The 22,941-nt window shown below is 40.7% G+C and overlaps 1 protein-coding gene across 3 annotated transcripts in view; it reads left to right on the forward strand.

The window, feature by feature from the left end:
• Nucleotides 1–564: 564 nt before the first annotated feature.
• LOC148638927 (GRAM domain-containing protein 2B) overlaps nucleotides 565–22,941 on the forward strand; it is a 45,869-nt gene continuing 23,492 nt past the window's right edge. The window contains exon 1 of one of the 3 annotated variants that reach the window (XM_088621751.1): nucleotides 565–746. In XM_088621751.1, coding sequence (XP_088477877.1) covers nucleotides 655–746 — 92 coding nt within the window. In that variant the 5' untranslated portion in view covers nucleotides 565–654. Of the gene's footprint in view, nucleotides 747–16,346; nucleotides 16,585–22,941 lie in introns of those variants that run through there. The other 2 variants (XM_088621754.1, XM_088621749.1) reach the window with 2 other exon arrangements.

Consider the following 22,941-nt stretch of genomic DNA (forward strand, 5'->3'; position numbering starts at 1 on the left):
CCATGCTCAACCCCAACCGCATACAGACCGCCATAATTCACACCGAACCAAGCGTATATTTGAAACATCACCGACTTCTCAAGCACCTCGGCCTTCCTACCAGACCATCCTGTTTCATTTTTTTTCGATATTTATATATGCAGTATTACTTTACTCATATGAGCAACCACGAAAGGGTGTTATTACGCTTTTCGCCACAGGGGCTGCCTCGGTTTTGATTAAAAAATGGATAAAGTATAAACCAATGATTACATTTTTGAAGTGTATTTCAACGCAACTTTCTGTAAATCATAATGACTATTAATATACATGCAATTATAATTCTACAACACAGAGACTCCTTTCTATATGCATTTTGGTGGTCGCTGGTTTTACAGGACAGCCATTTATTCTGCTAATCTTGCAGAATTTCGAAGGAAACTTGATATCTCCATCCTTATTTGTCCAAGGGATATGCTTGAAGAGGCGAGGCCGAGGCGTGATTAAGGCACTTCACGATGACGTCTCGGCTTCCTATTGGCTGCTCCTCTTGGTCCGATTGGAGCTCATTTCCATTTGCGGCTTCAATGGAGGAGTAAAAAAAAACACTACAGCTGAGAGTAACAGCTGAGAGGCGGCAGCGTGTCATTGTCAGGACCCGGGCCGGCAGGAAGAATGCTGGAGAGCAAGAGAGAAGCGCTCAAAACAATCCTGAAGAAAATCGACGAGAGGGGCTTATTTGGAATAAAACATCTCATGAAACAGAGGTGAGCAGGCCGGCAGTGCCGGGACGGGATCTGTGTTTCTCGGCAAAAACACGTTATTTCGAGAGAGCCGGGTCAGACGAGGCCGGTTTTCGTGCGGGCATCTCACTTCGGGTTCCTTTGTCAGCTGTCTGGGTCACACCTGTCATGCTTGGACAGGTGTGTACGAGCTTCTGCTTTCCGCTGTCGGGATGGGTAGTTTTAGCGGTGGCTCAGAGCGGGACGTCCAGCCTTCATCGCTCAGCAGAGAAACAGAGCAGCTCCTGGTGTCCACGTATGCATTAATTCTGATGAGAGATCACGCCATGAGTTTGTACGTGACATGATTGATGTACTGAAGTGCTGTTGCTGATATTCTGTTCAGAATGTGGTAAGTGAAATGAGGACCGTGCATTGCATTTCCCCTAAAATTTCAGTTAGGTTATCCTAATGCAGTGATCGGAAAGAGAAACTGGCCATGGTGCATCACAGTCAGACCTAATTAAGATATTTTATGGAAGAAGGCTGCCCGAGTGTTGATATTTTGGCCTTGTGGGTTACACATAGCTGTGTTATCAGAGCCAGCCCGCATACTGTGACTGCAGGACCGGTGAAGTCACTCTGAGCTTCACAGGATACCGAAGCGTTAGGAATTCAGCTGGGGTGGTGAGCTTTTCTTTACGGCAGGAAAGGTATTCAGAAAATGAAGTGCGAAGACGTCGGATTTTCTGATTCCTTAAAACGAACAAGTAGTTGTTTACGGGGGTTGGGGGTACCTTTGCTAATATGCTTTGTTAGTGCACCAGTGTCAAGTGAGAATTCGCGTGAAAATCTGACTGAAATTCTACCACCGAAGAAAATCTACTCATGAAGTGTCTACAGTGGCTAAACATCAAGATAAGCTATAGAAATAAACCTGGGTCTATTACTGGGTACCTCATTTTCTTAGTGAGAAAAACAACAATACAGTGTATATCTCATACATGTTTACCTCAGTAACAACCCATGAAGGTCTCAACTTTATATAAAGCTTTAAAAAATCCTCAGTTCCTCAATGCCATGCCTTAAATAAAGACAGTACTTGTGTAAGGAGGGTTTCTTTTTTCAACAGGATGGTGAGTCTTAGCCCTTCTCTGGAAATAACATAAACCAGAATGGCCACACCAAAGGGGTTTTGAAATGCGTACACAGGCCCTTCCGTTTGTTTGAATGAAACCCTCCTTAAATGTTACTGGCTGAAATGAACAGAAGAATGGCCTAAGAAGTTTGCAAACGGTGTTTATTTAATCCAGGTGATCAGAACTGAGTGTATTTAAATAGTGGTGAGAAGGGCAGGGATTATATTTTCTAAAGAAAAGTGATCAGCAGCAAAATATCCTCAGTTTTCTTTTGTGAATCTTAACATTTCTGTAATTTTAAATGTCAACTTGTTTTAGACTCATATTTTTCCATATTGTGGTCTAGCAAAAAAAACAAAACAGTCAGTGGTGTAACATATCTCCTAAGCAGAACAAGCCACCAAACGTTACATTCTAGAAATGTTATAATATGTTCTGGAATACGTAACCTGTAACGTAAAATGTAATTTCATGTTGCATACACCTTCTTATCAGAGAGTTTTGAAATCCTCCCAAGCAAGAGGAGCAATATAGGTCATGCTTCTTCTTCAGAATGCTGAAACATGACTTCACAGCTCGAAGTTTGAGTGATGTGCCCATTGGGAAAAGTATGACGAGTGAGCAGCTTCACACTCCTGAAACCTCTCCAGGAGCAGCTGATATCTCTCCAGGCACTTTTTTTTGCTGATTGTCTTTATCTGGGTTTGAATATTCTTGGAATCAAGTCCCAGCAGCTCAGCATATTGGCTTGTCACCATGAAAGCTATTGATGGAGCCAAGAGTCAGAGTCTCGTGTTCCTTTCTGAAATTGTTCTGGCCTAATAACAATGTCAAAGACACAGCCTTGGCTACACTGCTCAGGACATAACAAATGAATGTTTGGTTGTCTGGCATTACTAATTGTGACTTGTGCTGTATACCTTTTTTTGCAGACCCATAATTGAAGAACACGGTTCTTTTAAGTTTGAAAAAAAATAGTCAAGGTCTTTTGCACTTGACCGTTACTTTGATAATGAGAGTGACAGTGGAGAGAGACTGAGAAAAGAGCTGGGCTGTGACCTCAGAACTATCAGCATACATGGGTGCTACCCACTAACTGCTTCTTCTTATATGTAGAAACATGGAGGTGGCATAGTGGTTAACATTGCTGCCTGGAGCCCTGGGTTCACTTCCAGGGGTGCTGTGTGCTTGGAGTTGGTGTGTTCTCCCCATGTTCACGTGAATTTCCTCCAGGTGCTCTGGTTTCCTTCCACAGTCCAAAGACATGCTGGTAGTTTAATAGGCTTCTGGGAGAATTAACCCTGATGTGAGTGTGTGTGTCTGTGTGGCCCTGCAGTGGACAGACTCCCCGTCCGGGCAGAGAACAGCTCACCTGTTCTGTGTGAAAGGTTCTATCAGCAAGATTAGCTGTGAAATGTGAATGGACAACCATCTGGAAATTTTTGAGTGTAGAACATGTTTAATGGTGCGAAGCTATAACTGTGGGAATGTGACTGAATGCTTCTAAGTCAGAATACTCCCTAAAATGTAACAAAGATAAACAAAGATTGCCAGTACATAATTAATATAAATACCTCACCACAGAAAAGTCACCCAAACATTCTAAATGAGAATGTACGAATGCATAAAATGCTAAATGCATTTCTTTCCATGTTGGCAACACAATTGCTAGTGTCCCAGCACAACAGTACAGCAAAGCTGGATTCTCCACAGCTTCTGCAGTGTTGAATATGAGAAAAAGAAAAAGTCTTATTTCCTCTGGTGTCTCAGTGAAATTGACAGGTGTTATAGTGGACATGCACTGAAAGTCAGCTTCCCTCGTGGTTGTGAGTCAGCTGTTGGTAAGAGTACAGGTGGGTAGCTGCGTCAGCATGCGTAGGCTGCAAAGGAACAAGTAATAGGTTTATTCCATGCTGAAAAAAAGAAGAAAGAGAACACAACGTTTCGGCCATGGAGCCTTCTTCAGGTGTGAGCTACTTGGTGAATTTTGTAGCAGGTGGTGCTTGTTTTCTATGGAAATGTTTAGAAAAGAGTATGGTATGAAGCTTTTATTAACTAAAAAGCCAGTGGTATTGCAGATGTAAAGGATGTAGCAAGATACTGTGATACAGTATATGGGTTAACAAGTACTGCATTTAAAACCAGTCTCTTTAAAACATAAGGTAACATGGCATAACATTTTTTTTTAAATGCCATAATTTCAAAAGTTCCAGTTCACCTTAAATTCATTCTTTCAAACCAATTTTCAATTCCAATTCCCTTTACACATTCACAGGACTGGAATAAAAAAACCTGGATCTGAATCTGATCTCGGTTCCACATGGGTGTGAAGGTGTCTGAAGGCAGTGACGCATCTCCAAAACTCATTTAATGCTTAATTAATTGCATGACCTACATCATAGGAGATGAGTATCATAGGTTAAATGTAGCATTAAATAGGGAATGAAAAGAATTCATAAGAACAGCAATTAGGATTTTGTGACATATTTTCTGGCTTTGCTCTTATGCCTGATCTGAACTCCGTGCCTGTTTGTTGAGAGACTGCATTAAGTTACATCAAAGGTTTGTTTCTCAATGGCTCAGATTGGCACTGTGTCTCCAGTGCAGCAGACCATCAATGCCATTGGAATACGTGCAGAGTTTTGGATAGTAGAAATGTGCTCTTTACACTTTACTTGATCTCCTAATTTGACCCTTTCCTGTGAGCTACTAGTGTAGCTGCATAAAATTGGATAAACCTTGAATATCTTTCTTGTACATATCCAGATGTTCCTATTCTTAACAAACAGACAATTTAATGTCTCATTTTCTACAGTAACATATTTAAGACTGAGTCCCATTCTCCACGAGTAAGTGCTAATTCTGGGTTGTGGGGTCATATCCCTGCTAGGGACCCTGCCGAAGTACCTTGAGTGAGGAATTTTACCTCGAATGCTGCAGTCCTCCCAGCTACACGAACAGCGACCTGCATTGCTGGGGATCGGTTCTCAACTGATGTCCCATCCAGGCCTGGATTAGCATGCTCTTTATATATATTCGAGCCAGCTAGTGGGATCTGAGATAACTGGATCGGAGGATAGAAGTACAAGCCAGATTAGTTCAGAAATTCACGATACGATATTTTAGTGTGTTTACAAAATCGGATCACTTTCAGGTTGCTGTAACAGTTCAGAGCTTCTTGGCAGCTGAGAGTTCTGTAGATAAGACAAGCGGCGGGGGGCCAAGACAATCAAAGCCTTTGAGACTAACATTTAAATAGAGCATTCCTGTGTTGTGGGCAGTTTGGTGGCGCAGGGGTTAGCATTAGTGCCTCACTGTACTGGGGCCCTGGGTTCAATTCTGGCCCTTCACTGTCTGTGTGGAGTTTGTGTGCTGCGCTCGTGTTCACATGGGTTTCCTCCAGATGCTCCGGTTTCCTCCCCCAGTCCAGAAACATACCGTTAGGTTAATTGGCTTCGGGGACGATGGGCCCTGGTGTGTGTGTGTGTCTGTGTGTCCTGCGATGGACTGGTGTCCCATCCTGGGTGTACCCTGCCTTGCACCGGTTGCTTGCCAGGACAGGCTCTGGCTCCAGCTCCCTCATGACCCCAGATGGAAGAAGTGGTAAGAAAATGAATGAACGAACGAATGCATGAATGGATGGATTATTGTAATGTGAAGTAGCTACATTTTACAGAGATCTGAATCTCTGAGTAGTTTCAGGATCCTGGCTCTAGGTCTCACGTGCATTTGAAGCTGACTGAAAGGAGATACTGGTTCTAGATGGAGCAGGTTTTCATAACGTTTTTGTTGTCTTTGTCATGCATTGTCCAGGCCTGTCCACCTAGTTTACAGCTTCCCTAATAAAGGAGGCCTCACTGGGCTGCCATTGTACTTCGACATCAGTGTTTGTGGCACTTTAAATAAATGCCAACAGGCGCCTGTTCAGCTGTGCGGAGGTTTGGTGAACGTAGACATCACAATAAAGAAGAATGAACACTATTGTTCCCTCCCTCAGTTTATCCTCATATGGAATTTGGAAAAATTTTCCAGAGTAATTGAAAACTCCCCATGATCGCATGATAGTTTACAGCGTGTGACTAGTATTTACATTTGTTTTGTGTCACTTATTTCCTCTCACCTCTCACTTTTTTATCTTATGTATGAACACATGCAGTGGCCTTGAGAGCTGAGGAGCTGAGTTTATTGCCTCGAACAGGATAGATGGCTGTTGTCTGCGTACAAAGTTCCTTAGACCTGCTGTTAAGGTTACTGAGAAACTTTCATTTTAAAAACAGATGTCATTTGTACTGCAAGAACGTGGACTTTTTGCTTTCTCAAGAATTGTGTCTTTTTTAACTTTTGATTCAAGTATACCCTGAAGAAGCAGTTAGAAAATGGATAAGTGGACTCCAATTTGTAGTGGTTTTGTTTGTGTGGAAGAGTAGTTTGAACTGCATCAGGACAAGGGGTGGAAGCTTGATGTCGTAATGGGGAAATTTGTGATGTTAGTGAGGGACATTATTGCTCTTACCATCACAGATAGCCCTCCTGTAGGGCTCACAGCAGATAAAAAAGGTGTATTTTTCACTTCATTATTTCTCTTAATTTTAGAAAGCACCAGTCTCCTATTAACGGGCAGCACCATCCACATTCTAGTCCGCTTCTCCAATACAGGATGGAGGGAGGGTCAGAGCCTATCTCGGCAAGCAACAGGCCTAAGGCAAGATATCCCATCCAGGGTATACCGGTCCATCGCAGGGCACACCCAGACTTAAAACACACACAATTTACACACAATTTTACAGAACCCTCCCCCTTTGAGTATGGGAGGGAACTGGAGCACCTGGAGGAAACCCACACAAACGCAGAGAGAACATACAAACTCCACGCAGACAGGGGCTCCAAAGGGACTGGATTGAACCCGGGCCCGGCGTGGTGAGGCAGCAGTGCTGACTACTGCACCACCATGCCACCCCAGTACCATGAGTAAGAGCGGGTCTTTGTTATTGCTCCATCGCACTCCCTCTTTTCCATGGAAGCTTTCAGTACACATGCAGTGCACTTCTTTACCAAAAGTTGCCAACATTTATTAGGCTGTATATCCATTCAGCAGAAGAATATAAGAAGCAATGCACGTCTTTTGCGTAAACAGAATAGAAGTTATTTTCGTGCAGTCTTTGCTGGTGACACTGAGACAGCTACAAGTCCCTGGGTTCTGATTTTGGGGTACAATGGCAGCCTGTTTGAAATTTGAAATGTTCTTCCACCCTGTTACCCTCTCCTGGGCCCTACACCCACTGGATAGTTAATCAGGTGGAACAGAACTAAATTTAATACTTTCATTGTTTTGCACATCTACAGGTAAGTCCATGTCTTTAGATCAGTTATTCTCTGCCTAATTTGGCCAAAGGGGACGTGCTCATGGTCTTGAGGGCTGAAAGAAACACTGATGCCAGGGCTGGGCTAGCAAATAATACGACTGTCCCAATATTTGCCCTTAATGTTGTTGCCAAATGTAAGTGCCAAACGTTCGAGCTACAGTTGTTACAGTATATAATGAGTAGAATTAAGTCATCTGATAGGACATACTACTGTGCAGGTGGCATTTAAAAATGGATGTCTGCATGGGGGGGAATTCCACTAAGCTTGGTGTGACTGTGGGTTTGTGTGAGGGAAATGTTGAGACGCTTGTGGTGACAATTCTTAGCTATAGCACAGAAAGTGTAAATTCAGATCATTTCCTGTAGCGAATTGAACAACCAGTTTTATCATCTGGTTTCGAGTCTGCTGACAGATATATCATGTGGATGTAAATTTACCTCTACCACATTTGTCTGAATTGATAAGTTTCACATTCTTAGAAAACTGAGGGGCTGTTCTGGCTTCTCGTATATCAAGCCCTAACTAGCACTTCTCTCCTCTAGCGCTGATGTGTTCTACAAGCTGTCATTAATCAATCATTATAAAATTAATAATTTAAAGTTCCTAAAATATGTTGAGTATTCAGCTGTGAACCCATCTTAGTCCAGGTACACTCAATTACTTTGACAAGTCATGTAGTTAGTTCAATGGCAAATGTCATTCAATGCAAAAGTTTTTACAGCCAATTATGCCAGAATTGAAACTTTTAGGTCTGAATCCAAAGTGTTGCCTGTGGTGCAAACCCAGCAGCATTTCGACTGTCAAGCTCGGTGGTGACAACATTCCTGCTTCTCGTCAGTTGGGAAGTAGGGCTGAGAGGCTTGTCAAGAGTGAGGTTCAAAGGACAAGCAAGAGGGAAACCTGCTTCAGGCTGCTAAAGACCTGTTCAACAGAAAGAAAGTGGCCCAATCAATGTCCTGACTTGAATCTGATAGAAAATCTGTGGCAAGATCTGAAACTGTACATTAGTGACCCCAACCAATATGATGGGATCTGAACATGTTTGCAAAGAAGAAGGTGTGAAATGGTCACCATCCTAATGTCTGTAGAGCTGTAATCCTTTTAATATTTATAAGAATGGTTAGTAAATGTATGTATTATAGATGCTTGTGGGATCCTAAGAGAATTTCCTTCAGGAAATTTAGGAATGACCTTGTTTTCCAGTATGGGACATGTTTTTTCCAATTAAAGTGGAAGCCTGGCTGTTTAGCTTGTTGGGGTGTCCCAGCTTAGGAAAAGGGGTTTCATAGGTTGGCATGCACCACAGTGTTAATTTCAACAAGATCTTAAATGCATATTTTCTGCAAGCCACTTTATTTGTGTAGAAAGTGCATTCGGATTGTTCCTGTGGTTGTACTGGTGTTGAAAGTTTTAAAAGAATGCATGCTTATCATCATCCATTGGATTTGGACAGTTTGACAAGCATTTTTATTTCATTTGCTCAGGGTTTGTGATCGTTACTAATGTTACTAAGGACCTTCAGCACTCTCTTTGACATGGTTGTAAGTACAGACCCAGACCGCACTGTGTAGATCAGAAGACAGCCTGCTTTTCGTTTTGCTATGATTGCTTTCACGTGAGTCTGTACCGGGGTGTTCAGCCTCAGTCACACCACCCTGGTCCTGCAGTCACGTCATTTTATAGGAAAGGAAGTGGGCTGTGCTTGGATCATGCAAAAATGTGCTGATTCTCCCAGCCAGGGAAAACTGCAGTGCCCTTGTTCAAACTTGTAAAAGAGAATGATTGTAACATGCAGCTTTCGAGCTGGTTGACATTTCCTTATGTGGTATGTAATTGGAATTCAAAGTTGGCAAACTCTGTTTGCCTTAGCTTATATAAATGGTGTGTTTACAAAGAGCTGTAAACTTTCACACAAAATGACTAACTCTTGATCTCTTTGGTAATGAAGGACTTTTATTCATGCGTAAATAAAAAGACTTCTTGTAATGCCTTTGCTCTGTGCTCTTGTACAGCTTTTTTATTGCTGTTAAGCTGTAACTTTTCTGTTGGAATGACAGTTGGCATCATAAATGCAGACATAGATTTGAGCGAAAGGTGGTATCACCTATAATATTATCGGTGATATTATATTATAGGGGTAGCATCTATAATATTAATTCATTTTCTAACTGCTTCTTCCAAGGTAGAGCCTATCCTGGCATGCAATGGGCGCAAGGCAGGGTAGACTTTGAAAGAGTTGCGAGACAAACGCAATCACACTGGGGCCAATTTTCCTAGAAGCCAATAACTTCTCAGTGATTTTGGAGTGTGGGAGAAACCGGAGCACCCAGAGGTAAGATGCGCAAACACAGGGAGAACATACAGACACCACACAGACAGCACCCCAGGTCCTGAATTGACCCTAGAACCCAGCACTGCATGGCAGCAATGCTAATCACAGTGCCACCATGCCACCTAACATCTGTAGTAATGAGAATTGACACCATCTTGCGTCTTCACGCAGTCTGACTGCCTACCAGGCACTAGGAACCTCCCACAGAATCATGTGATAAAAAGCTAGAGTACTTACTTACCAGTCCAGGGTGTATTCTGCTTTGTGCCTGTTGCTTGCTTAGATGAGGTTCCAGCTCATCACTACCATGTATTGGTTCAAGAGATTACTTCAAATCAGTGAATGGATATGAGGAATAGTCATTATGAGTTTAACAAAAGATAAGCTACTGGAAAAAAGGTTGGTAAAACACTTTTCTAAAAGACCAGCTTTTTACTTAAACCTGCCATAAAGTGACTACTAAAACTATACAAGAAAACTAAACTCATTTTCCACTATACAAACTAGAAACAAAGGGAGATGCTCAACATTATTGAAAATCGAGGAAGTATCCATGTGACCAGTAGATGGCAGTGTTTGTCAACCCTCGGTTTTTCGTCTTTCGTTATATGGGAGCCATTGTGTGGCAGAACTTCCAGAATTCTGGTAGGTCATATATTAAAGTGTAAGTTACTTTATCTTAAAACACAACTTAAAGGAGTTCAGTAAAGTGCAGTTAAATTTTGAGAAATATATTTCCTTTCATATCTGTTTATCATGTCTTGCTATTATTGGCATTTTATCCTTTTGGATAACTTAAGGAAAAAATAAGAACTTGCAGATATTTCTTGACTGTTAAATCAACAGCATTAATGGAACTCCAGATTCCTGTACTGTCAGAATGGTTTCTTTATTTTTTTGTCTTGGTGTCTTTGCTTGTTAAGCTTTGTATACTGACAAATCCAATCAACACGCAGTCTATCTGTTCCCCTGTATTCCCAGGGGAATGGGCTCCCAGGCACCATAATGGGCTCTGGGCTCAGACGTGGGAGTTGAATCCCAGGTGGGGTAGTATGGCTGTACTACCCCACCTGGGCGTCAGTGTATCATCAGCGGACAAGAGCATCAGCTGAATTAATTCAAAATCATTTGCCCTATCATGCCAGCGTACAAACCACGAGCCAGCATCTTACAGAAAAGAATTATAAAAACATCTTCTTTTCCTCTTGTAATTCTTCATTTTAACCTGATACTTTTGCTGCAGTGCTTTCTATACTGTCACCAACTCTGTGCAGAAATATCCAACAATTTGACGCAGCAGGTCTTACGTTCCCCCTTGGAACAGGCTGATGAATCGGGACATAATTATAAAAATAAGCAGAGCACCTGAAGTTAGCACACCAGAACACCAGAACATACGAGCAAATTTTCAAGCGAATTTTCAAGATTTCAATAAGACTTCCCTTAAAGTTGTTTGGCGAAGGGAGTGTAAAGAAAACTAAAAGCAGACAAATGTGAGTTTTAAATCCTGCTTTGGTGGCTGTTCTGTGGTACCATATGTGGTAAGACGGTGAACTGGAAACCATTTTTAAGCCTTGGTGATAAGAGCAGTAGAGATCTTTAAACAGGGTACAGTGAGGAGTTAATTGGTAACAATGGTCTTATCTCGGGTTAGAAATGAGAGCCCTGTTCAGTTTGTTTAAAGTACAGTAAAAGATATTCCTTCAAGGACAGTTCAGTCAGTTCCTCTAAAAGAGGGTCGGGTTGCAAGTTAATTGGATGTCTTTGCATTTCCTGTTTTAGAACCAAAGTAAAAAGAAGTAAGAAATTAAACTGGTGGCAGGTTATTATCTGTATTTAATAAATGTGGCTAAGCATATGTTACTCAATAGGCAGTTTAAAAAATGCCCACCTTGAACTGTTTTTTACATCCCTAGAGATGTTATGAGACATGACAAAAGTTTAGCAACGTGTCATACTGTACGTGTCTGACCTTGGTCTGCAGAAGAATAAAAATGGAAAAAATGCTGAAGACGCATACTGTGTGTGTCCATGTCACCTTTGTGAATATTTGAATCCATTTCATGGTTAAATGGGAAACATCATCTAGTGAAAAATATTCCTGTACTTCATTGAATTTTAAATGATATTTTATATACTGGTAATCCTATGCTGCAAGTTTTTCTTTTATGAAAAGAAACTGAAACATGGAGCATGTTTATAGTAATGTGTTACTTTACATAATAATGCAAACAATGTAGTAATGTATTAGTTTTTAATAATTTTGTTCAAAATGTTAAATTATTTCCAATACATTAGTGCTAATTTGAAAAAAGTAATCCCTTACACACCTGTCAGTTTGTCAATGGGCTGATGGCACAAGCAGACAGGATGTTTTGAAACACTATTTACTAGCAGGGGTGTTGTTTGTTCCGGAAGCATTTCTGAAATGACAGATATTTCAGGATTCACAGGAGATGATAATCTGTGGAAGGAATTTATCTTAAAGTAGTAAATCAAATTCATGACTTTGGAAACTCCTTAAGCAAAGCTGATCCCCATTTTCAGTGTTTAAAGTTTCCTTTTTTTTAACAAAAAAAGACCATATGTGTCATATTCCAATTTTTTAGTGTTTATTCTTTGTGATCCCCTTAAACCGAATTTTGGCTGATTATGTCTGCCTGTTAAAAACAATAAAAATATGTGAATTACACAATAAGGTGAGCTGTCTCACCCAACAACACAGCTGCTTGGTGATTTGACTCATCAATCCCGCAAGTGCAATTTGCTGGTGACACTGATCACTAATCCCAGAGCCCATTTAACAGGCATTTCACCCTGGCAGTTTCCCAGTTTATACGTGTCTGTGGTTGCATATTTATTTTTCCAGTTTGTTAAATTAGAAAACCTGACACTATTCTTTTAATTGGAGTGGTGATATATGTAATTAGCAATAGTAGTAACCGAAATGTTTAAACAGATATAATCAATAATGATAAAAAAAACTGGAACTAGTGAAGGTTTAGTAACTCCTAATTGGCTTCTAAAAGTGGGCATGTGATCAAACCACGAAATGTCTCCAGAATAAGCACTGAAATTCAAACTACCCAGCCATGTTGTTGTAGCCAATACCCTGGCTTTCAAGACCCAGCTCAGTGAGATCCTTTGATCAGTTAGATACTAACTAGTGAACACTCTAGATGGGTGCATGTCCTGCTCACTTTTGCAGCTGCTCTTAGTTTTTGATGAATGAATGTCATAAAGCTAACAACAACTACATATAGTATTGATCTGGAAAGAAAGCTGTGAGAAAGGGTTCCATTTGAGTAACATCAAAAGTCACTCTTTTAATCTGTAGTCAAATATGAGACATTACTTGTTGCTAGTCTTTTATTGACTTTGTCCATGTTCATGCCTGAATTACACAGTTGGGTTTAATACAGTTTACTACACTAAATACCTTATCGTACATTTTGATATATGTTTCTGCCTGCTACGGTTTATTCTCACAATAGTCTTAAATTAAGAAAAGCAGAAAAATCCTTTATTTTCTGGGACTTGAGATACTGAAAATCGAGTCTTTATGAATGAAGTACATTTGAAGAAATTAAATTAAAAAATAATTATACTAATTTCCTGTGCTCTTTGATGACAGACAGAGCTTGTAAGCACTTTTTCTCTTTGGAATAACTTTGCAGACACTTCTAGAACAGTATTGTAGGGTTGTCCTGCTCCTCTGAGGGTGAATGGCGTTGCTGTTTTGCTCTGGTTTTGACGGCTGGTGTGAGCGTTCAGAACGGAGAACACCGCTGAAAGAATGGAAGCACTGGCTTGAGCCACTGTTATTATTAGTAGTGACAATAGGCATCCTGCTATAACAAAGTTGCTTGGAAGCCTGTTGTTATTATTCGGATAATTATAAGGGGCCCAAGCAACAAAGTCTCTGGAACTGTATTGTTGTCTGGCCTCCAAGCAACACCATTGCGCTGTTTGTACGACAGAGGGATGTTCAGCAGGTTAAATTCCACTGTGGACTGGTACAATCCGGTCTCCATAATTCAACTGGTTGAGCAGTGTCTTGCTTCTCAGTGCGCAGCTGGCATGCTGGTGCAGAATGACTTCCTCGTGTCATCCAGGGAGGGTGAAGTAGGTACACACCTGTATGTGAAGCTTCTGTTGGGATGAAAAGCACTATATAAATGTATGTAATAACTGTGATTATCATTATTGTGGAACATTCGCAGTATGGAGAATGCTTTATTTTTCTTAGCCATGGTTGATGTTGGCACCTCTATTTTTCAGAGCTGAGGTCCTGCGACTTTTTTTGTGGTTGTGCTTTAAAGCCAAAGTTTACAACAATAGCCCACACACAGCTGAAAACATGAAAACTGAAATCCGAAACCTCCAGAGAAACTAGCAAATGCAGTAATTCAGAATTTTCAGAACAAGATTACTCCCAAGGCATTGTGGACACATAACAAATGTTTATTGCCAGTTTAAAAAACTATCTTAAAGCAATATTTTTTTGAGTTGAGTGATTACAAAAGAGGAAGCAAGAGCAGTAAATCTCAAAGCTCATTCAGAGTAGAACACCGTGCTGGTAATGAAAAGACGTTAGTCACCCTTGTGAGTGTCAGTGTGGTAACGTGTGTTTTCACACACATACTGTGGCTCAAAGCCAAGCTGAAGAACCCGAGAGCTCTGGGTCTAGAATGGTGACAAAAAAGACTAAGTGCTGTCTAAGAAAGACAAGGTGTTGCCGGCCCTTCTAGAGCTCTCTTTCCTGTTCAGTGCAAAAGAAAGTGCGTGAGAGCGATTCGGCACAGATGGGTCCGAGTTTGGCTATGTGTGCACCCACAGGGAGGTGGAAAAACACGACAGAAACAAATAAGACCAAACAGAGAAGGTGTGAGCTCAGATCAGATGCTGGGGTTCCTTTAGTTCTATTTCTGTCCCTTCCTACACAACCCTCGAGGAATATTTCTCTGATCTTGCCAGATTGCAGTGTGTGGGTACAGAAAGCACTGTGTTGCTTTAGACATACAGTAGCTTACCTTTTTTAACAAAGCATTTCATGCCTTTTTTCCACTGCAGGCTTTTTGATAGCTGCTCAGCAAAAATAAGATTAGCACAGGGGAAAAAAATACAGACCTGTGATGTTTTTTTACTATGTAGATGAGCATTCACAAACGCTTGGTTGTGAGGTTTTGAATTTTGACACCGCTGTTGGGTGAGCCGTTTTCAATGGTTTTGGTTGGTTTCTTCAGTGAGGAAACAATCTCAAGACTCACAGAGGCTGCCTTGTTGTTTATTTTTTTTCTGCATTTCTTTACCGCATTCCTGTTCATCCCACATTCAAATTATTTTCGTGCAACCTATTGATGGCATGAGGCGCCATGAGCTGGGGAATAAAAGCGATCAGTTTTAAGCATCAGCACAGATCTAACCAGAAGATTAGCTCAGGATCTTTCACCTCCAGTGCATCAGCTGAGGCTACAGTCAGGAGGAGACCATTCACCCCTCGCCTGTTTAGTTGCTGAGTAAGGTTCTCGGCTAGCCTCCGCCTCCAGAAAGAAGCCAGGGTATCGTCTTACATAACATTCCTGCTACCTCAGCCTCCGTGGCACGAGCTGGGGTGAAGGGTGACGCCCAAGGCCCAGAGAGCAGTGAACAGGCACGTGCCTGTCAGGGCCATGTGAGAGGACTGGGACAGAATCCCACAAGATGGCCATCTGGTACGAAGCCCGTGTCTCTACTAGGCTTTGACTTCTGTGGCAGACCGCACTGTTGATCGTCCCTGTTAGTGACAGATGTTAATCAAGATGAGAATGTGACATTTACACCATAGATGTGACACACACTTTCTTTTCCGAGGCATAACTCCACATAAACATAAACCTTCAGCCTGGTCACCTCCTGCCTTCAAAAAAAGGTTGATAGAATTTCAGAATAATTTTTGGAGGTACAGCAGGTCATTTATCCGGGGGTAACCTCTGCACACAGCTTGTGCAACACATCACATCATTAAGCTTCCTTAGCACACCTTCACATCTTAACTTTACAGGAACAGGAGGTGAACTTTGCACCGCTTCAGAAGTAATAATGCTGAAACAGCATATTGATAAAGTAAAATAACATGCTTCTTACTGTGATTAGATAGAAAGACTGTAAAAGACCCTGTTTGGGGTTACCCAGGGGTCATTTAATGTTTTTCTACAGTAGAATATTTTGTGGGCAGTCGTATTATGAGCACAAAATTGGAAAAAAATGGATAAAGCCTTTAAGAAACTGTAGAGTCGATCTGCAGGTCTGTGGTAAAGAGGTTAGTGGTTAGGAGCTCCTTAAAAAAACTGTGATGAACTGACATCCCACAAGCAGGTTTCTAGCAATGGATGGAAGAGTCAAGCCAGTTTTTTGCTGTTATTTTTATATTCTATAACGCTTTCAGGGAAGAATATTTTTAGCTCACATTCCAACAGGGGTATGCACATGAAAATAATTGTAACTGCATTGGCAAGCTGTTCTTTGCTAAAGGTGTACAGACTTCAGTGCAAAGCTAAAAGTCTCCATGATAGGAAATATATAAGTTCGACTGGTACAATGGGCGGGACTTGCTTACAGCAATCCCTGTACATTAAGCTGCTTTTTGCTGAATAATGCTTTGTTGCCAATATAAACCACAATTCTACAAAGATGTGTTGCACATCTATAGGAAGCACGCGTTGTGGAATTTGGTGTTGCAGCGGTTGCTGCAATTTGGAAGTTTCCAAGGTAACACAAGCTGACATCACCTTGAGATGAGTAAGGAGTGTAGCTGTGCCAGTGGGTGAGACAGTTCAGCAGAGCTCCATTGGTGAAAAGCGGTTGTAAAAGAAACCTTTAATCCCAACGACATTCCTTCTCTCAGCACAGCCAGTGTAAAGATATCGTGGGTCACAGCCTCTTTTTCTTGTGAGGGTATGAGTTCACAGCACAGCACCATGGAGAGAGGACGATTTGGAAAGCTTTATAAGATCCCAGTGGACAGCATGGATTCACCCATGTTTGAAGATCTAGACAGAACAGACAAGTAAGATTTGATTTATGTTATGAATTCATTTTTTTAGATAAGCATAAAAGATAGACGACAAAGCAAGAAAGAAACTGTACTCCATTTCTTGTATTTGTACGTTGTAACATTACAGAAATGCTCTTAGTGTACATGTAAGTACTTCACATTATGGCCAGCAATTAAAGTAAAGAGTGTTACTTGTGTTTTTAGATTTGATTTTTGGTGGATGTTTCTGAGATCGAGATTAATTAGTCACAACACAAATGCTTTGTCTTACAAAGGTTCAATATGTTAATTCCTTGCTTCTGTAAAACAAAAATGAAATGATAAGAGTTAATGGTGTTTTACTTATTTAAAAATGCAGCTTTTTTATTAGATGCTTCACATTTAAAGCACGCAATCTAGGAGAACTCTAACCATAACTGGTGTCTCATGACAATGTCATATCAAAGGATCTTTAAACACCTTCATGGTCTTTTACCAAACTGGAAATGGAAAGCTTTGAAACCGTTTCCTTGAGAGAAGATGCAGAAACCATAACTATCAAATAAAACAGAGTTCTGAAACAGGCACTGAGCTTTCTTTATTAGACAGGCTAAATCCTGTCTGTGTTCCTGCCCAGGGATGTTTAGTATTCACCAGCCAAAAAGTATCAAATCCATGCTCATTCCTTTTCCACAGCCAGCAGTGGGGACAGGGCAAGACTATTAAATTACATGCTGCACAAATGAGCTGTAAATACTCCTCTGCCAACCGTGGCCTTGTCATGTCAGTCTGGAGGGAGAAGTGACGCAACACCAAGGGCAGCTTTTGAACTTAAGGAATGTCGGCTAGTTTTCTAATGTCTATGTTAAATGCTTTTGACAGTCAAGTTGAATTCATTGGCATTTTCTGTTGTACACAAAACGCTTACTAGCCTTTTTTTGTGCAAACGCCTGAAAGCAAAGACCTGCAGTATGATTACAACCTCTGCGTCAGAGAGGAGTAGAAGCAGTTGGAGACATTCCTGTTCTTTCCGAGAAGTCACGTGGAAGACTGTATTGTCCTCCCACCCTACTCTCATAATACAGGGGAATAGAGAACAATTAGGCTTAGAAAATGTAGCTCTCATATGCAAGCCCTATTTTTATGTCCTGACCATTCTGTGTCCCAGATGTCAGTTATTTGCACAAAGCTGGAGAAGGGGAAAACTGGTCATTTGTAGCTAGAAAGAGGCAAAGAGGTTGAAGAAGCAACATTATCATTATTTTATGCCTGTTATCCTGCGGAGTACAAGTGCAAAAATTGTTATTTCATGCCCTGCAGTTAGCACACTGGATTGCAGGGCTCCAATCCAGATTCAGGTTATAGTGGGACGCACTGCAGTTGAAACACCAGCCCCTAGACTTCCTGCATTTTGACACCTGCTCTCTATCTCGAGCCAGACTGCCACGCCATCACCCAGCTCGTTTTGCTTCTATGCCAAATCGCGATAAAGCCCATGAAACGGAAAGGTCAGGGCTCTACTTCTGCAGCAAAATAATCTATGGAGTAAATAATTAAGTATTTTGTTGCCCAAAGAAATAATCAAAACCGTTGCAGGCAGGATATTTCCTTTGTGATAGCAATGAATCAAGAAAAAATAATGAGAAATAAATAAATAAGAGAAACCTGGAGCCTAATCTTGTCCCATTAGTGTTAATTGTATTACTTAGGCTCAAAGGAGCAAGGTCGTATTATATAGTCACTATCAGTAACAGACTGCAGCAGGAGAACACGCACCGGTTCCCCTCATCCCTAGAGCGCTAAACGTTCTGGAATGTGAAAGCGGAGTTCCGACGCTATCGGACGGTATCAAGAAACAAATAAGAATAGTTTGCAGAATTTAAAGTCTATTACTCGAAGTGTGCAGCAGCTCTGAAATGAAAAACAGCTGTTGAAATTACCACCAGCTGCTTCTTTTACTTTATTAGCCATCTTGATACGAAAGATAAAGATACGTAAAAGTAGAAATGTAACAAAGGTCAGGGGTCTGTTTCTGTAGCAAACAGATCTACAAAGCAAATAAGCAATTTCCTATGTTCTCTCAAGCGTAGGTCGCTTTATGTAGCAAGAGATGGAGTCGTGCACTCCACCACTTCGCTGCTATCTGCTTGATAATGAAACGGTTTCACAAGTCTGCTCGGAATTTCACTTTTACCTGTGACTCAGAAAGAGCCGAGAAGGACAATAGGTCAGACAAAGTCTTATAGTGAGGGGGAAAAAAGGTCTCAGTTCAAGGAAATAGTGAACGTCAAGCTATAATTTTAGTTTGTTGAGGTATGTCCAACAGGGCCACCACTATCTACAATGATTAAATAAGACCTTTTGTTTAAATGTTTAAATATCTTGATCAAGAATTCATAGGCTATATTATGATTGTGAAGCTGTTTGCTTAATAAACATACCTCCTCTTCCAGTAAAATATATCAGTTCTGCAGTATAACTGTTTGTTTTGTTCTATTTATGTGCCTGCAAGACATAACAGGTGTGTTAGATTCCAGCAAAGTTAAGCAATGAGTTCTCTTCTAATCATACATTTGTAAAGGTGTAGAGCACGAGGAGCTGTTGTAGAGCGCAGGGGGTTATTTATCAGTTACAGATGCTGGATTTGTCTTTGTAACCCCAGATTGTTTTACAATTTATTTGTTTTCCATAGAAGAAGATGGGTCAGCTCAACCAGTGTTGTGAAACAGTTACAAAATCAAAGATATCATCCTCATCCTCGTGGAAGTGTAGGTTATTCTGCAAGATTACCCCCTTTCAGAAAACTGCTAATTGTTAGTAAAGGACACAGCCGTCAATGGTGTGAATGTAAAGAAAGGCCCAAGGTAAGAATCGAGAAGCACGGCAGTGTAGCCAGTTTGGCTGAGACAGTTGCTTCTTTTAAAGCTTTGACCCTGTTCACTCTGACCTGTAGCACCTGGGCTGCTGACGATTGCAGGCTGGCCTTGCTCAGCCAGCTTTTAGACAAGACTAGGTTCTGTAAAACATATCACAGCTTTGGCTGCTCTGTTTAAAACACAGGACTGGGTACTTATGTGTGTATTTTGGTTTGAATTATTATTGTAACATATTCTAATTAAACTGAAAAAAAAATCCAAAGTTTACCTTTTATGCAAATGAAGTTTCTGTGCTTCAACTACATTAATTAACATCACCTGATGGGCTGAATGGCCTTCTTTCCTTTGAAACCTTTCTTAACATGCTGTGCTTGTTGCATTTATGCTGACATCACAGAGCAAATTACTGACGTAAGATGCCTCATCTGTTGCAATTACTGTAGGAAGTTTGCTGTTAATAAAACACAACCGTTATGTCAGGGCCTTTATGAAAACTGACTCTTTTGTTTGCAATTAAACATTTACTTTACGTTTATTTACCGTGCTCGGACAGTTTCTAAGCACAACAAAAGCCTCAAAGAAAGGCACACATAAGGATAAAGAATATCATCTATGGATTATTCCCGGTGGTGAGCATGAGGAAGACAATAACTAACAGACCTTTAAAAATAAGAATGAAGGCACTGTTATTAGTATTACTTCATATAGAATAAACAGCAATCAATGATTTATAAATGCTGTCAATCATTATCATGTGATTGAGTTACTTCATTAATATGCTGTTCAACAGTTAGTTAATGATTTGCATAATATTTACTCAATAAATCAATTTTCCATAGTCATGATGGGTTGTTCATTTTCATTTACCAATCATTGTATAGCCGATTCCTCAAGCAATAGGACTTCTTTGAATATTTAGTGCCTGTAACACCTGATTGCTAAGCACATGTTGTTCAATGCAATCATTTAAGAGTCATGCACTTACAATGATGGGGAACAGAAATTCATTTTTGAACCTGCAGTCTAATGTATTTCCATAACCTAATCTCTTCTTAGTAAAAGTGTAGTACTTTACTGTAACTTTGATTTGACTTTTTTTCATTGTCTATATAATCTATTAATCCTTCTATCTCTCTAAGGAACAGCATTCTGGGAAATTCATTGTTAGACTGGTAGCAGTTTAATGTACCAGTGTGTTTCCTTAAACCCTTGTTTTTTTCCACTTGCTGTCTTACTAACCTGTATTAAATGTTAACTTTGAATTTCAGAATCTTCTGGAATTTTATCAAATAATTGTTATTTATGTTTTCTTGAAAACATATAATAAATATAAATGTTATTGTTTAGATAGTTGTTGTTCATGATCTAGTGGAAATCAAAATGCTTGTACTTGCTGTGTGTAAAAAACTGAAAACCAATAACAAGAACCTGCATTGTTTCATAATATATTGCATTATTTCCTGTCATGTAACGGTTTGTAATATCACTCGGCTCTTCTGAAGATTTTCCTGTAGCTGTTCTCTGAGCTTGCATCTCTGGTGAGATACTAGAATCTAGAATTTAGAAAATATGTGCTGTGGGGATTGCAAGGATTATTTTATGCACGACAGCTGTCATTCTGTGAGGAACCGCTGGCTGATGTGGCTGCATTAACCTTACTGCCGACAAGTTTTTGAACAGAAGCATTCATGAATCCTTGATTTTCTCCAAGAGGTATCCTATTACAATAGGTCTGTGCATCTTGATACCTGATCCACAGCATTACATAATCAGTTGTTGCGTAATGAAATATTACACAAGGCCAGCAGCAGGAGGAGACCCCTATGCTGGTGTTAGTTTACCAATCAAGAGGTGTCAAGAGTTCAAAAGCTTCCTGGTGGCTTGAGAGTTTTCTCACTTGTCTGTTGGCCTCAAAATGTTCACTGAATGTACAGCCTTATCATCAGCAAGGTGAGAGTTTGCTTTGAAGAACCTCTTCAGGGTCTCAATTCAATTCATTCAATTGGTCATTCAATTCAGGGTCGCAGGGAAGATGGAGTCTGTCCGATCCAGGTGCACCCTGGATGGGACACCAGTCCATTGCAGGGCAGATGCACAGACACAGGAAAAGCATACAAACTCCAGAACTGAACACAGGCACCCAGTGCTGTGCAGCTGTAATGCTCATATCTGCCATGAATCATATTTTGCATCATAAACTTGTGTCATCAGCAATTCAAAGCCATCAGTAAGTTGTCAGGAAAAAAACAGACAGAGCTTTGCCAGTTAAGTAGTGTACTAGTGCTTTGTCATGCTGGAGGAATTCATTCCACACTTCCACAACACAGACGGCAGCTAGTACAGGAGCTGAGAAAACCAAATTGTTTTTTGTCACAAGAGGTTCTTATCCCAATATGTGGTTATGAAACACATGAGCAGAGCAAACTGGACAAGCAGGAATACACACGATCAGCATGCCTTCTGTACACTGTTTGTGTGTCATCTGACAACTTTGACAACCACACACCGGTGACTCCTCTAAGTTTGCATAATCATACATACATTTGAGATACTTACTCTTCGAAAGCCAGTGTCAAATATATCTGTCTTTCTCATCTCAGGGGATGGGTTAGCCACAGATTTCTGTGATTTCCTTGATGAATGAACAATCCTGTTGGATGCTGCCAGGATAGATTTTAAGATGAAAGTCAGGTTTATGCCTGGTCTGCATTCTGGCCTCAGGGAGAGTAGGCATGTTCCTCACTGACTAGCTCTGAGCAACTGCCTTTTAAGACCCTATCACCGAGTTTACAGTTGATGCTTATTACTAATCTCAGACCCTCTTTAATTTGCCTTCCATCCTTGCATTTTTGCAGTTTAACCTATTATTTATTTATTTTTTATAAAATCAGAGATGTGCATATAGTAACCTGGATTGCAATGTTTAAAATCATTAACTTTATCAATATGGAAAATATTCTCAGAAACTTATAGGGCAAGGAGTAAGTCTCACAATATTGGAATCTTTGATCTTTGGAAAAACAAAGATCCCTAGTGCTACTGTATATGTTAAACTGTAATAAGTAACTTCACAGTTTAAGCATATTTGCTTCTGCATAAGGAGGGCTTAATAGATGGGGATCCTCCCATTTGAATAGATTAGCTTTTGACCAGCTAATCGTAAGGGCCTTGTGTGTAAATATGAACTGCAGGAGCAGGGAGTTCAGTACGCTCGTGCTCTTCTTTCACCTGGTCCAGATTGTTTTGTGTTTGCGGTGGTGGGGTTGTTGTTGTGTTGTTTCCCACTCTGGAATGCTGAAAAATCCCCTCACTGCCACAACCAGCCTGTTTGTCACCCAAGGAGATCTGACTCTGGGAGAAAAGAGCTGTGCTGTCAGCCCTGCAGTACTCACGATCTCAGCCTCAGCTCTCTATCTTTACCCCTGGAGTCTGTTTTCTTTCCAATCCCTATGAGAGATCTGAATTAAGATTAGCCAGAGGTCAGTCCAACCATCACACAGATGAACCAGGCACC

The sequence above is a fragment of the Lepisosteus platostomus genome, chromosome 27, assembly GCF_059453375.1.
Source record: "Lepisosteus platostomus isolate fLepPlt1 chromosome 27, fLepPlt1.hap1, whole genome shotgun sequence".
Lineage (NCBI taxonomy): Eukaryota > Metazoa > Chordata > Actinopteri > Semionotiformes > Lepisosteidae > Lepisosteus > Lepisosteus platostomus.